The sequence below is a fragment of the Arabidopsis lyrata genome, assembly GCF_000004255.2.
Source record: "Arabidopsis lyrata subsp. lyrata unplaced genomic scaffold ARALYscaffold_7, whole genome shotgun sequence".
NCBI classification, from domain to species: domain Eukaryota; kingdom Viridiplantae; phylum Streptophyta; class Magnoliopsida; order Brassicales; family Brassicaceae; genus Arabidopsis; species Arabidopsis lyrata.
In genome coordinates this window covers 18,979,682-18,996,019 of record NW_003302549.1, presented here as the reverse complement: position 1 = coordinate 18,996,019, position 16,338 = coordinate 18,979,682, and the positions used below count along the sequence as shown (strand labels likewise).

General features: G+C 38.2%; 3 protein-coding genes across 5 annotated transcripts; 2 read left to right on the top strand and 1 right to left on the bottom strand.

Annotated features, from left to right (window-relative positions):
- The first annotated feature begins 602 nt into the window (after window positions 1-602).
- On the top strand, window positions 603-2,748 carry LOC9306530 (polyubiquitin). Its single transcript, XM_002870413.2, has 2 exons — window positions 603-759; window positions 973-2,748. The coding sequence occupies exon 2, from the start codon at window positions 973-975 to the stop codon at window positions 2,584-2,586; it is 1,614 nt and encodes a 537-aa protein (XP_002870459.1). The 5' UTR covers window positions 603-759; the 3' UTR covers window positions 2,587-2,748.
- Window positions 2,749-3,914: 1,166 nt separating this feature from the next.
- LOC110226537 lies at window positions 3,915-5,480 on the bottom strand. The gene is made up of 4 exons (XM_021018475.1): window positions 5,338-5,480; window positions 5,044-5,256; window positions 4,887-4,969; window positions 3,915-3,951 (listed from the first exon to the last, which is right to left on the bottom strand). The coding sequence occupies exons 1-4, from the start codon at window positions 5,455-5,457 to the stop codon at window positions 3,915-3,917; spliced, it is 453 nt and encodes a 150-aa protein (XP_020874134.1). The 5' UTR covers window positions 5,458-5,480.
- Window positions 5,481-15,521: 10,041 nt separating this feature from the next.
- On the top strand, window positions 15,522-16,166 carry LOC110226878. 3 transcript variants are annotated; one of them, XM_021019735.1, is made up of 3 exons: window positions 15,522-15,671; window positions 15,741-15,795; window positions 16,036-16,166. In XM_021019735.1, the coding sequence occupies exons 1-3, from the start codon at window positions 15,522-15,524 to the stop codon at window positions 16,122-16,124; spliced, it is 294 nt and encodes a 97-aa protein (XP_020875394.1). In that variant the 3' UTR covers window positions 16,125-16,166. The 3 variants fall into 3 exon arrangements, with proteins under 3 accessions (XP_020875394.1, XP_020875393.1, XP_020875392.1); XM_021019734.1 differs by having other exon boundaries at window positions 15,780-16,166; XM_021019733.1 differs by having other exon boundaries at window positions 15,741-16,166.
- Window positions 16,167-16,338: the final 172 nt, after the last annotated feature.

Sequence of the window (16,338 nt, the reverse complement as noted above, 5' to 3'; positions counted from 1 at the left end):
CAACTCCCCATTTATTTGAACCGAAAATGAAGCCGTTGATATACATAGATGGATCCAATGAATGAATGTTTCCGGAAAATCCAAAGAAGTGAGCACATTCAACAAAAACGACCATTGCACTGAATCAAAAGCTTTCGAAATGTCTATCTTCATCGCACATCGGGGGGAGACTCCTTCCTTATTAACGTAGTTTTTGTTACTGAATGGTAAAAGGAAGCCTTATAATGAATGTTAGTAAGAAGAAACAGAGAAGTTCTCACTAAATTCACATGTATTTCATCAACTATGAATTCGAATCGTAACACATCAAAAAATTCATTACTAGGTGATATGTTTTCTTTAGTTATACAAATTTTTAGGTATTGATCAATATTTTGAATTTATATGCATAAAAACTACACAATTTTAACAAAAATAGCTTATAACTATATAAACTTTGGTAATTGTGCCGCAAACTATCAAAACTTTGTCATTTATACAATTTTAACAAAATTACATTACTTGCGTCTTAAGATAATACTAGGCAGATCTTTCCTTTATTCTTTTTAATTAGCATATTTTCTATTTATAATTGTATTAGATTTTATTTTCCTTTAAACCAAAGGCGGTGTGAATTGCCTATATAAACAGACCTTTGCCTCTCGTTTGTAATTAATTCTTCATCTCTTGCAAACCCTAATCGCTCTGCAAAAGTTTCCTTAATATCTCTCTCACAAACACTTATCGCTCTGCAAAAGCTTTTGAGATTCCTCTCTCAAGGTATATGTTTCTCTGATCTCTTCTCTTCAGCTTTTTGCCCCTCATCTTTCTAGTTTTAACGTTTTGAAGTTAACCCTTTGTTTCACTATATAGCTGAGATTATCGCTCGTAAAGTTTCTCTCGTGGCTGGTTTTTCATAGAATTAGGGTTTTATCGTTTTTGGTTAAAGAGCTTTGGGTTTGTACTTACTTTTTTTGTGTGTTGTTTTTCCAGATGGTACTGATGCAAATCTTCGCAAGGACTCTAACAGAAAAAACCATAACCCTTGATGCTGAAAGTTCCTACACCATCAATAACGTCAAGGCACAGATCCAAGACAAAGAAGGGATTCCTCTAGACCAGCAACGGCTTATCTTTGCCGGTAAACAACTCGAGGATGGCCGTACTTTGGCTGATTACAATATTCAAAAGGAGTCAATTCTCCACTTGGCCCTTAGGTTGAGAGGTGGTATGCAGATCTTCGTCAAGACTCTTACTGGCAAGACCATAACTCTTGAGGTCGAAAGCTCCGACACAATTGACAATGTCAAGGCAAAGATCCAAGACAAGGAAGGAATCCTGCCGGACCAGCAGAGACTTATCTTTGCCGGTAAACAACTTGAGGACGGTCGTACTTTGGCTGATTACAATATTCAGAAGGAGTCAACCCTCCACTTGGTTCTTAGGTTGAGAGGTGGCATGCAAATCTTTGTTAAGACTCTTACAGGGAAGACGATAACCCTTGAGGTCGAAAGCTCAGATACCATCGATAACGTCAAGGCCAAGATCGAAGACAAGGAAGGAATCCCTACGGACCAACAGAGACTTATCTTCGCCGGTAAGCAGCTCGAGGATGGCCGTACTCTTGCTGATTACAACATCCAGAAGGAGTCAACCCTTCATCTTGTACTTCGTCTTCGCGGTGGCATGCAGATCTTTGTGAAAACCCTCACTGGCAAAACCATAACTTTGGAGGTTGAGAGCTCAGACACAATTGACAATCTTAAAGCTAAGATTCAAGATAAGGAAGGGATCCCTCCGGACCAGCAGAGACTTATCTTTGCCGGTAAGCAGCTTGAGGACGGTCGCACCCTTGCAGATTACAACATTCAGAAGGAGTCGACCCTTCACCTTGTCCTTCGTCTTCGCGGGGGCATGCAAATATTTGTGAAAACCCTTACTGGCAGAACCATTACCCTAGAAGTTGAGAGCTCAGACACCATTGACAATGTGAAAGCTAAGATTCAAGATAAGGAAGAAATCCCTGCGGACCAGCAGAGACTTATCTTCGCTGGCAAGCAACTTGAGGATGGTCGAACCCTAGCAGATTACAACATCCAGAAAGAATCAACTCTCCATTTGGTTCTTCGTCTTTGCGGTGGGATGCAGATATTTGTGAAAACTCTTACCGGTAAAACCATTACTCTAGAAGTTGAGAGCTCAGACACCATTGACAACGTGAAAGCTAAGATTCAAGACAAAGAAGGAATCCCTCCGGACCAACAGAGACTTATCTTCGCTGGCAAGCAACTTGAGGATGGTCGCACCCTTGCGGATTACAACATCCAAAAGGAGTCAACACTCCACCTTGTGTTGCGTCTTCGTGGTGGGATGCAGATTTTTGTCAAGACTTTGACGGGCAAGACCATCACACTTGAGGTCGAGAGCTCTGATACGATTGACAACGTAAAGGCCAAGATTCAGGACAAAGAAGGGATAGTTCCGGACCAGCAGAGGCTAATCTTTGCCGGAAAACAGCTCGAGGATGGTCGTACTTTAGCGGATTACAATATTCAGAAAGAGTCGACTCTTCACCTTGTTCTCCGTCTCCGTGGAGGAAGCTTCTGAACAAGAACTATACATGGCGGTCAATGGTGGCTCGAGCTTGACCACTTCGAGTCTTTTATAGTGCTTTGGTTTTCTTTTCTTGTTTGTTGAACTTTTGATGGGGCCGTAATTCGGGCTATTACCATTCAATTCCAAAGTGTTATTCTATAAATCTATAAGATGATTTATAAAAATACATGGTAATTTAATTTAAGATTGGGTATTATTGAAAAACTTATTTTGGTAATCTTATAAATTTAAACATGTACGTAAATCATTGTCCGGCTATCTTTCAGAAATAATTCTTTTGGTTTGGTTGAATTTAGTATATATATTTGTAATCTCTTTTCTAACAGAAAAAAAGTTTAAGATCTTAAATATAATACACAATAAATATATAAATTGTCAAACATATGATCACATGTGTAGAGAAAAAACATCAATTATCCTTCTACTACGAATGTCCATTGGAATTTGAGTATATAAAATTATCTTACATAAACAAGCATGTAATTTTAGTCTAACAAAACAAGCTTATTTTGTTAGACTCAAAAATCATTTTACATAAACAAATGATCCTTTAAGTCTAACAAAACAAGCTTGTTTTTCCCTGTTTTCTATAATCATAATTTTGAGTTGTTCGAGTTAGTTGCTTGTTTACTACGATCAGAAGTTTAAGGTGCTCCAGTTGGGCTCCTTATAGACAATTGAAGAGGTCGAGGAATAATGTAAGTTTGCCTATTTAAATTTAAAATACCATTTTTTTTAATTTAAAATACCAAAATTTGGCCATAAACAATTAATAATACTGTATATAATTCCTATAGGAATATGATTCCTTACGGTTTTGGATGACTCTAAAGAGCAACTGAGAATCTGTCGTTTACACTTTACATCTCCCTTTGCTTCCATCGTACCAACTCTTTTACTTCGCCCTCCTAATACCAGAGCCGACCGACCATCTGCAATGTAAGAATAAAAGTATATATAGAGGATATTCTGAGAACAACTAAGATTAGTAGAACCTTAAAGAACATTGAAACACTGCTTGCATTAAGAAATAAATCTATAGGTAGTTGTCTATATGAACATAATTAAAAATGTAACCGTATGGTCCTTAACTCTGTATTCTAGCAATTATACTGTGATCCATCTCTTCCAAGTACTCCAGAAAAAAAAAATGGGAGACATATATGCTAGAAATAAATTTCGAAATAGTATACCGAAGAGTAGGTATGTCAATCAGGCTATTCCGGCCCAAAACCTGTAACATCTGCATATTTAAGTCTGGTATGGCCCGAAAAAAATTCCGATCCTATATTTTAAAGCTCGACAAAGCCCTAATAGGGCTATAAGGGTTTTCCGGGCATTCTCGAGTTATTTTCTCTGAAAAAGAAAAAAAAAATTATAAGTTTATAAGATATCTTGAAAATAGTGAATCTATGTATACAATGAGCCAGTGAAAGCTCTATATGTTTGTACTTTATATATATGATAAAAAGTTTGTTTAAGCTTTTTTCATAGATCGGTATCAATTTTTTTTTTCTTTTGTCACATAAAATAACAATTGGAATCCCCTTGTAGTTGAAATCATTTCTTCTATTTAGTCTATATTTGTGTTGTTTAATATAATTATATTAAACAACACAAACATAGAAGACTGATTCCAACATACATATAATGCGGCCGACGAAACTCTGGAAGATAATACATTTCAAGCAGTTGGAGCGGAATGGAATTTTCAATCTGGTTATATGGGAGAAACTGTCTCAACTGGAGATATGTCAATACCACAATCAAGGTAAATTATTATTTTGTTATATACTAGATGTTAACCCGCGGTACACCGCGGGCCTAAATATTATTAATTTTTTTCTTCAGTATTAATTGAAATATTTTATTTGACATATATGATTTTTTTTATTAATTTATATGTATACATTGAAATTTAGAGTTGTATATATCTATATATGGTTGAATTAGTCAATTTCAATTTCATTTTAATTAAAATAGATTTATAAAAATTACCAATAGATCACTAAATTGTACTCAAATTATGCCATTTCCAATTTTATAACGTTACACAAATAAGATAATGTATTTGACTAGGATATTACCCGCGGTACACCACGGGTTAATTATTTGTTTTTATTTTATTTTTTATAACCTGAGGAATTTGTTGTGTATAATATTTTTTATTATACACCGCGGGTCACATGCGTTTTATCTACAAAATTAAAATTTTAAGTTGTATTCATTTTGTTTAATGTTTAAAATTGTATAATTATATTTTGATTTGTTAATTCTAGGATTGCTCTGACTCAGACAGATTAGGAGCATAAACACGCTTGGAAGATGGAGTAGATGAGTCAGACGTGTCTTGACTCATTGTTAACATGAGACACTGAATATAGAGATTTTCAGTAGGAGAGATAGTTGATATAATTTTAAGGAGATTAGATAGTTAAAAAATGTTACCTGATCTCCAGAAACAATTGAGGCAGGATTAACCAATTGTTCAGATTCCTCAAGGACATCTTCTTGCAAGAGTCCATCTTTGTTTAGGATTCTTGAAACCTTGAAAGAATCCTTACCATCCCAAATGTTTTCTTTCTCAACACATAGCAGAAAGAGAAAGGTCTTCCCAACCAAATTCCTTATTACGTCAGGCAAATCATTAGGGTCCTCAATCTACATAAGCAAATTAGTACTTATCAATTGAATGTTTCATATATATCAATTACATATATAATTCACATAATAGAATGTTACCTCATTGAATGATCCACCTAGCAATGATGCAGCAGTTTCACCAACAATTTCTGAGCATATACTGTCAAACAAAAGACATTTTGTTTCACTAGTGTTATCCATCACCTTAACATATAGCATGTACCTTCAATAAGAGAAGTCATATTAGTAATTATTTCAAAGAAAAAACACAAACTTATAAATATGCATTATTATCAGATTAAGAAAAGAAGACTCACTTTGCTACAACATTAGTGACAGCATTCCTGCAGACGTCACACCAAAACTTTGGCTTTTGTTTCTTCATGGAAGCAGTATTCACTCCAGAATGAATGTGAGTGACCTTTTTATTACATTTACGGCAACTAAAGTAATACCAAGCCCAATCTGTATCAATTCCATAGATTGTGCAGATAACTCTAGCCTTTCCAATCTACAGGGTATAGGTAATTAATGAGATTTCACACACTAAAGTAGATAACAATGCTATATGAATAACTCAAACAAATACAAACCTCTGTTGAGTTAAAAAGATCTGATATTGTCTTCCTTTCAAACTGAAGACAATCATCATCCTTATTCACTGTAACCATCTGGAACTTAGGAACACTTTCACGGAAAGTTAAGGCTAGACCATCAGAGGGGAGACTGTTAATAGAAAAAACAAAGAATGTAATTTTCAGTCAGTTATAATAAAACTATAAGTTTAGAGTAGTTAGAAAAATAAACTTATACGCTCTGGTGAAAGCTTCAATCTTAGGGAAAGGTGGATTGATGTGAACTTGTGAGGCATCAAAGGAATTAGAGAGACTCCTAACACCTAGAAAGAAAACAGGAACGTCAAATAAAACTTTATTCATTACAAAACCTTAGGTAGAAATAGTAATATACCTTTGTATGCCTTAATCTTTGCAAATCTGATAACACAGATCACCATGATTCCATCAGCTGCTTGGCATGCTTGAAACATTTTTTCAGCAAATGCCCCCCAGAGTGTGCATGACATCCTATCATCACTGCAGTAGAAAACATGTAATCAAATATTAGATCATATCAAATCTCATTCTATAAATTCTCAGGTTACTTAATAATAAAACAACCATATCAGATCACTCACTGTTCATCACGCAACTCAAAGTCAAGCTTAGTGGTTGGCTTGTTATTAGCTTCAAGGACCTCTAGCTCACCAATATTCACCACTTGACCCATGACATCTATATTTGGTTCACAACAGTACATTTAGTATATACATAAATTAACAGAATTGATTTAAGACATGAGAATGTATATTTTAGAGCATTACATACCAATCAACATGTAAGGATTTAAATCGCCATTCTGTATTCTGCTAAACCTTGCCAGAGTTAAGTAGCTTGAATCAGAGACAATGTCAGACCGTGTCACAGTAGTGCCATTCACAAAGGACATCTTGTATAGATGACCGGTTAGTCTGAATTGCCCTGCTGCATGAGTAAGTGTAAAATGTTCAATGAACTTCCACTCATTCACTTGTAGGCTGTTAACATATTTAGCAACCAAATCCTTCTTCACAGAAGCATGAATCTTGACACCCTGTTTTAATAATGAAGTAGAATTAGAGTTAGGTTTTTAGATGTTGCTCATGTATAGAAATATAAAATGCTACTCTCTGATATATTGTTGTTTTACCTGTGAATCAGCGAGGACCAACTCAAGGGTTTCACCTGTGTTGTTGGTATACTGGCGCCAAGAATGGAGCACCTTAACCTGGACACGCCAAGATGTCTTGTATGGTCTGACATCTCTTAACATTGCAAATTGGGAAGCCATTGGTGAAGGTAAATAAAGAAAATTTTATTATCTGATATATTGCTATTGGGAAATGAGAGAGTGTGTGAATAGAGATGATGGGAATGAGCGGCTATTTATATAGTTTGAATTAGTAGGTTCCATTAGGTTTAGGCGAATATTATAAAATCCTTGATGATCAAGGATTAAATATATTGCGTGATCTTAATTATTGGAATAAAAGAGAATATGCTAGGTTTATTGAAGCGAGAATATAGATGAAATCTCTTCTCTATTAACTATTTTCCAACTCAATAAGATCATTCGATGATTGCTTTAGTTGATAGAAAGAAATGATAAATGGAGTAGTTACTTTTGCGTTTTAATAGGGAAGATTAGATATGCTACGAATGTTTGCTTCTTTATTGGTGTAACTGCAAATATTTTGTGTATCTTTAACTGAGATTGAATTGAGAAACTTAATCATTTTTGCCATGAATGTAGTTCGCAGCAACTAAGGAAAGATTTGGTGACTCAAAATCGGAGCAAAAAATCAAATTAGGCAAGATCTGAGATTCTCCTAATCGGGTCGAAAAACAATTAATTCCGGGTCAAAATTTTGACCCGATTTGGGTACCTCAAAAACTGCTGCAAAAATGTATAGTAGATGTAAATTGAATATATTGAGTTTTGGAAAATACAATTTATAGTATTTATGAACATATAGTTTGTGAAAAGGAAATAAAAGTTTTAAAAGTGGATATTTAGAAGATAAAGTGTTTTGGATTTATTTTAAGTCATTAGTAATAGTTAGAAAGTTTTTTTTTTTTTTTTAACCTATAGTTAGTAAGATTTATAGTTTAATAAAGTTAGTATACAATAATTAAAGTAATACTACTGTATTTGGTCAGAAAAAAAAAGGGGAAGAAATTGGTACCGTTAACGGATTAGAGTCTCTCGGTGACATAACAGAAAAAACAATTCCGACGATCAAAGAACTTCAATTCACCATCCTCTGCCATTTTGTCAACTTTGAATAAGTCTTGGCAGTGTGGATTGATGTCGATTATTGTTTGGGATTGCAAATAAGGTCTCTCAAATTCCGATTGGATTGTTGAAGATAAAAGCCGCCGGCGAGAAGAATCTCCATGTTCCAATTGAATAGAATCTGTATAATTCAGTGGATGCATGTAAGTGAGTGCTATCAACCGAGTAAGTAATCAAGCAATGGAGAACAGGAGACAACTCAATCGATTGTTCAATTCATAATCTGAGTAATCTAAAGGTTAGTGCTATTCTGAAATCGATGATTGAGACAACAACATTTTCTTTAAGATCTGTTTAAAATGTAATTAGTGATGGTGAATAATTGGTAGAATTGACAGTAGTTTATAGAAAGGAATCAAACAACTGTGTTGTCACTAACGCAGAATATATTGTGTTTCTGAAAATCTGATATAAGCTTGAAAAGTGATTGCAACTATTAATCTTAAGTTATTTTTGAAATATGCTAGTTTACTGAGCCAAAATCCAGCACAATCTCTTACGATGATGTCCACAGAAGCCAAAAATATAAAGATGAAAATTTAACAACTACCTCAGAAAGCAAGGTTAGTCCCAGCACAACCAATCTTGTTGGTTGTAAGAGTTGCTTTGTTTTATTTTAAATGAAAAATGCAGAACTTAGAATATGCAAATGACTTCCACAAATAGTTCAGTAGCAAATAGACATTTTACTGCCGATCTGATTGCATCTTTGATGTTGAAGCTGTCTGGTTGATTAGATATGAAGTTCCTACAATAGAAAGTGAAATATATGTTGCATTATGATTGTGTGTAGGGGTTTTGTTCAGACCATAACTAAAATATTAAAAAGTAAATGGTAATTAAACTTACCTCATTGCAGAATTTCTCTGTATATAACATTGTTCAGTTAATGTTTTGGAAAACTTCCTTGAAAGAATGTTGTTTTCTTCTCAATCTTCCCTCCTTTGTTGAGTATTAGTATTCTCAAACCTTTCTTAGAAGTCACTCTAGACAACGCAACATATAGTTGGCCATGAGAGAAGACTGGTTTAGGCAAGTAAAGTCCAACTCGCTCAAGAGATTGCCCCTGACTCTTATTGATAGTCATAGCAAATGCAACAGATAGTGGAAACTGTCTTCTACGCATCTTGAATGGCAGTTTGGTGTCTGAAGGTGTAATGTTTATGAGAGGAATAAAAATGATATCACCAATCCTGTCTCCTGTTATAACTCTTGCTTCCACAATCTGATTACATAGCTGCGTAATCTGAAGTCTAGTCCCGTTGCAAAGGCCTCCTTTAGGATCTATATTCCTAAGCAACATAACAGGAGCACCAATCTTTAAACGCAAAGCATGATTAGGCAAACCTGAAACCTTGATACTGTTTAAGAAATCTGGAGTAATAACAGGATTGTTAAGAGCATCAGAATCTGAAGGATCTATACTATCAGCAGATAGATAAATTCTTTCTGGACCAGTAAAAAAAAAGGGATATGATTAGTTATCAACAGTAGCAACTTAGCAATGATTATATAATAAGCAAGTAAATAGTTAAGAGTTAAAGTATACTCACTATCCAAATGCTCAAGCATATACTGATTGATTGTGTTGACATCATCATTCTTCGGTGCTAAAATAGCTCTCATTTGAAAGAATTTAGGATCACGGATTTCATGAAGCTTAGTTGGATCTCCATAAATTTCCCTAGTGATTGCTTCCATTGGATTGTCTGCTTCTGTAATCAGCAAATCTTCAGGAATATCTATCACAACCTCACCATCATTAGGCTCATTGATCCTACCATCACCAACAGCCAACAACCAATCTGAGAATTCTTGGATTTCTTTAGCTTCCTGAGCACTTAAACTGTTGTTTAGTAGTCGCATGTTCTTGGTCAACTTTAAAACTTTGCAGTGATCCCAAAGGTATGAAGAATTTAGAGATGACATAACAATTTCTGCTCTACCAGCATTAGTAATAACTGGAAGTACTTGTCTAAAATCACCTCCAAATACAACAACCTTTCCACCAAATACCTTGTTCTCTGCGTGTTTGATAATATCACAGAAGCTTTTATCTAAAGCTTCGAAACAAAACTTGCTCATCATTGGCGCTTCATCCCAGATTATGAGAGATGCTTCTTTAATCAAATCTGCTAAATCTGATTTAGCTTTGATCTTGCAAACAAAAAACTCATCAGGATTCAATGGAATAGAAAACCTTGAATGTGCTGTTCTTCCTCCTTCCAACAACAAAGAAACAATGCCACTTGAGGCGACATTAAGACATATTAGACCTCTAGAACTAATAGCCGCAAATAGTGTCTTCCAAATAAATATTTTCCCTGTTCCTTCAGAGCCGTAAACAAAGAAAACTCCACCTAAACCATTGAAAACTGCCCCGGTTATCTCATTGTATACACCTCTCTGTTCAGGAGTTAGCTTATCTCTCCACTCTGCATGCTGTTCTTCCAAGTTGGATTCAATGTTATATCTCAACTCATCAACAATAAGACGGTTTGAATTATCATTTCCCTCTCTTGTAGGCTTAGGGAAATGTTCAAAATCTTCTAGAGTTCCTCCATTGAACAACATAATTTTCTCTATCTCCTGAAGCGTGTAGTTCTTTATTTGAGCTTCTGTGAGTGTAAGTTCTGCAAATAGTAGTGTGGAAGTTAAAACAGGCGATTTAAAAATTGTACTGAAAACATTATTTAAATATTAGAGAAGCGTATTCTAAAACCTGGATTCTTGTATTCTTCTTTCTTCTTAGCCAAAATATCTTCAGCTAATAGATGCCATGTTTCTGACCAAACATGTTCTGGTCTTGCTAGAGACATAGATAGAAGCATCATTGCAAAAAAATTTCTCAAAACAGGAGCAAAACTATGCTGACCTAATTCAATCAGACCATCAATGTAGACTTGATCATCATCTACTATGCCTCGTGCAAAACATGCTTCCTTGTAAGATGGATAAACCACACCTTGATATGTTTTTATGTCATCATAACTCTGTGGACCTCTGACTATGTTTAGAAGGACTCGAAGATAGTATTCATCTTCCATTTTCCTAGGGACATAATTAATACGACCCAAAGCCCAACCTCTAGATCTCTTCTTAAACTACTTATTCTTTCCATCCCAAGTAAAATAGGCTGGTATTTCCGCATATAGACACTCTCTTGCACGCTTTCCATTCTTTCCGACTGCATCTTTTCTATTCAATGTCAACCAAGCCATAAACTGAGAATCTTCATTGGATACCCGATCTAGAACATCTACTATTTGTGACTTTGGATTGAAATATACTGGTTGCTTTCCTTCCACATGAAAAAATAATTTCAAGACTGGGGTTTGTGGATGTCGGATTCTCACACTCAAGTATTTTTATTAAGTAGGAAAGATTATTCTTGAGGGACAAAAATAAATATGCAAAAAGCTTATGAATTGCTACAAAAATTAATATAGTATTTCTTACTCGAGAGGAAGATCCCCTTTTCATGGCCATTGGCCTTTATATTTATACATAAAAAACCAACATTTAAATGGCTAATTAAGTACAATTATTCTCTCTTAAATGTGTCCGTTTTGATCTTTGATTTTAATGCTTAACGTTCGAATTTGAGTTGATTCCGATCTTCATGGGCCTCGCCTTTTGGCCCAAATGTCCTTGGACCAACTTAACCACGACTTCGTCTCCGGACTAGTGTCGAGGTGCAGTCACTTCGGATTCTCCTTGTGGTGATAACCACTTCGACTGTTCTTTTGTCTTGTGGGTCTAATGGACTTTACCCCTTATGGGCCGTTACCCTGACTACGTGGCAATCTTTGGTTGGTCCTGGACCTCTGGTGCGGGATCCGACACCAACAATTAGTCCCCCAAGTTCTTCGAAGTGCCATTCCAATTCGGAGGACTTTAAATGCTTAAATGACCAAAGATTGCGTTCCGAGGAGTCTTCTGATTTTCCTGCCAAGATCCCGTCAGTCCTTTAATTTCGGTGCTATCCATGTTTAGCCGCGTGACATCTGTCACCATCATGACCGTATCTCAATTATTTACTATTAAAGCGGGAAACCTTTCCACTTCCTCCACGATTCCCAAGGCAGTTTCACCATTATCACTTAGCTTTCGTGAGGTAACTTCTTTCATCATCATTTTTTTTACTCTTACGCTTTAATCGAAACTTCTTTCTTCTCTTTCTTCGCCGATTTTCTCTTTGCTGGATTTTAAATTTCTCATCTTCTCCGATGACTTCTGATTCCGAAAGACCCAAATCTCCATCCTTTGAAGGAGGCTCTAGTAATGACGAATGCACTCATCCTAACGACATTGCTGGTCCGCACTACAAATCCACCTGTACTCTTCAATCCCTAGAGCGATTAAAGGGGCTTTGCCAGATTCCCCCTGGAATCATAGCAGAAGCGCAGATAGCCGACCCTATGGAGTCCCCGGAAAACCACCGTGACGGCTACTTTTGTGTTTATGAAATCTACTTCAAGGGCTGCGGACTTACCTTCCCCCTTCCCGAAGCCCTAGTTCGATACCTAGCGGCTCTTGAGATCGCTTTACCTCAGCTAACCCCCAATCTCCTCCGAACCATCCTCGGGATCATAACCGTTGCGGCGAAAGCAGACTACATTATTGGGGTCACCGAGCTGAACGAACTTCTAAGCGTGAGAAGTTCATCAAAGAAAACAGGGTACTTCTCGGCGTATCCAAATGCCAACAGGAACGTCATCTCGCACCTCCCGAACAAGGACGAAAACTGGCACCATCCTTGGTTCCTGATTAAGAAAACTCCTACTTCGATTGGAAATCTTTCCGATGTACTCTCGTCGAAGTAGTCTACGAAGCCTGGTAGAAACTAGGTCGTATATTCCTTTCCTGGTTGTTTTATTTTTTACTGATCAAACTCGTTGTTTCACTTCGCAGCTTTCATCGCTTTGATTCTTCCGACTGAAGAATTCGTCAAGTTCTTCAAAACAATCCTTGAAGGGGAAACCCTTTGGAATTCTTTCACCCTCGATCAGTTCGTTGAAGCCAACCGAAAACTCAGGATGAGTCCCCCCAATCAACTTCATCGTCTTCCGCCTCCTCCCTCAACTCAGGGAATGTCAGCTCGGGCCCTCACTGCCCAGCGTAAGAAACTCTCCAAGCCGATAGCAGAGGCTTGCGATGAAAACAAGGCGTTCCTTGCGGCCGCCATTGACAAAAAAGACTATAGCAGGACCCTGCTGGTTGATGACAACAGCACCGAGGGAGCCAGATCCGTTGCTGCTTTCAGATTAACACCTCGTCGCGAACGTCGTGACGAACGTTCTCCTCGGAGGGACCGATCTCCTCATCGTGATTCTCCTCGTCCTCTTCGAGATGATTTTAGCAATGAACCACTTAAGAACTTGGTTCGCAGGAAGAGAGACAAGTCATCTCGTGGTGACTCTTCTCCGCGAAGGGAGAAATCAAGGGCCCAGACTGACCGTTCACCTCGATCGTCCCCTCCTACTGAACCAATGGGTCCTCCTCGACCTGTTGATATGTCTTCCTCTTCCCAGCCTGATAGCGAGAAGACTGCCCGGAGCGCGTCTCCTAAAAAGGGAGATTCTGAGTTTCGAGATGCTTCCTCGAAGTTAAAGCCTGCTCTTGTCCCCCAAATCAAATCGCTTTCAGGTTTGGTGATTTATATTCACTTAAAAGTTTTTAATATTTGTTCAGATTCCAATTTCTACAACTCTTCTTCCTTCACAGCTATGGAGAAAGAAGGCAACGTTTTCCGATGCTTCAAGACCCGATCGGGTGCGATCTTGCCAGATTTCGACAAGTGGCGCCCTGCGATTCGTGAACGCTACTTGCTTCACGCTCATCATTCATCTCGGGTTAGTTCCGCTTTATTTTTCTGACTGCGCTGCCATTCTTCGAACTGACTGGCCATCCCGGTTTTATGCATAATGCCAGGCTAACGGCGAGCTTAATGACATGATTGAACATTACGAGGGGCTGGTCATGGATCGGGAAAAGGAGATTGCTACGTGGAAGAAAAAACTTTCTGCTCTTGAGGCCGACTTTCACTCCTCTTCCAGCTCTAGGCAAGAACTGGCGGAATAATCAACTTCAGGATGAATTTACCGGCGTTCAAGGTAGACTCTGTGAATCCGAATCAACTGCTTACACCTTGCATAAACAACTTGGCGAACTTGATGCGAAGTACATGGCGATAACCAAGCTGCGAGACTCCGAGTTGGCAAGGTCGGCTTCGAAGGCTAGAAAAGAGGTCAAGGGACGTGGAATGGAGTTGATTTAAGGGGCTATCCGCTTCATTCAAACCGAGAAAGCTAGGTCAGATCTGGAATCAGACATCAAGGAGCACGAGAGCAACCTGATTCTGTTGGATCAAATCCATGATGAAGATTTCTCCGAAGTGCAAGAAAGGACCGAACTGTCGGCTAATCTATCTGAAAAGCAGAGTCGCTTGGCAGCTCTTCCTACTTCGACCTTCAACCCTCGCCACTTCGAGGAATTCTTCACAGAATCACCTCCCATAAGTGAATCGGGTCTAGACTGGGCAGGTAACCTTTGGCTCCTGACTCTTACTACCTTTTTCTTGCCTTATATTTTTTAATTGACTGGAACTGTCCTTCCTAGGCTCAAGTGGGACAGAAGATGTCGTCCCACCCGTAGTTCCTGCGGACCGGAGGTCATCCCGGAGGATGGTTGTACCGTGGAGAGCGGGTCAAAAGCTTCATTTGATCAAGCACCAATCAAGGGGGCAAATGAAACTTCGACAGCCGAGCCGGAGTCCAAGGTGGTTGTCAATCCGTAGTGGCTGTTGTGGACTCTAAATTGGCGATTGTCCCATTTATTTCTAAACTTAAATTTGAACATGTTTTTGCCTAAGGAGGCTTTATTGTCATTTTTTTTAACAAGATATTTGCCTGAGGAGGCCTTTAAACCTTTCTAGATTATGATCCCAAGAGGGTTTGGTTAAAACTATGTGCGGGTTTGCAAAGTCCGCTTTTAACCTTTTGTGGCCTTGTGGTTATGCTTTCGAGATTTTTAGGCTGATCAGAACTTTCTCTTTAGAATGCGAGAACTGAGCTCGGCTTAACGCGAGTTCCCCACTTCGGGTTTAGTCAACTCGGTAAATTTGTTGGGCTTGGGCCTTAGAAACTTTTGTAGTTAATGCGACGGTTGCTCTTTCCCTTCTTATTTCTTGAAAGTAGGAAAAGCGGCTCGTCTTTAAGGCAATAACTGCCTTTTCTCGATTTCCAAAAATGGTTTAAGTTACTAGGGCACGCCATCATTAATGATTTTTCGTTTTGAAGACAAACCCTATTCCTATTATAAATAGGAAATTGTTTGCCTTTGATCTTTTCTCAAGAAACTTCATAATTTATTCGATAAGCACCACATCAATGGAAAACGAATACGTAGTCCCCGTTGATCCCGGAAGCCCGCTTTTTCTGTCCGGCGACGGTTTTGAGCCGGCAGGTGTTCTCTTCCCGCACGCCGTGTTTCACTTCCCTTCGAAGGAAAAGAAAGAGGCTTGCGATTTCCTGGATAAGGTTTAGTACTTATCTTCTTTGATCAAAACTTTCCGCTTTCTTCTTTTTACCTACTTATCTTTATTCTAGGTCGTCGACAAGCACCGTCGCTTGTGTGACGAGAGGCAGCGGCTAGGTCTCAAAAGGCAAACACTAGAAGCTCGCATCGCTCGTGTGGAGAGGAAGATAAGAGCTCTGGAAAGTGATCCCTTTCAATGGGAATGGCGGAATTTCGATTCTGTTGCTGAGATCCCGAAGATGCTCCGGATGTATCTCCGTGCTAAGGGAGTTCCGGGGCCCGTGAATGCCCCGGTCTATACCGCTCCATCTGATGGCGAAGAAGAAGACGAGGAGGATGCCAGCACCCATCGGAAACGCGTTCGGGATCATCTCGAAGTGGATGCCAAGAACAAGGCGTCCACTTCGAAAATTAAACCGGCGATGAAGGAGCCTGTTCCTGAGCCTCTTCCTTAAATGTTCCCTAACTCTGCTCCTATTTTAAACTCATAATGGGCTTCGGCCCCCTTTTTTTTATTTATGGAAACATTTGCAATTTTCCTTATTCTTCAAAATATTCTCGGAGATACGTCTTTTAATGCAGGATTGGTTTAAGAGCGTAAATCTCTCCGCGAATCACTCCAAGAGACATGACGTTCTTATAAATTATAGTCTCAATTTCCCTTTACTC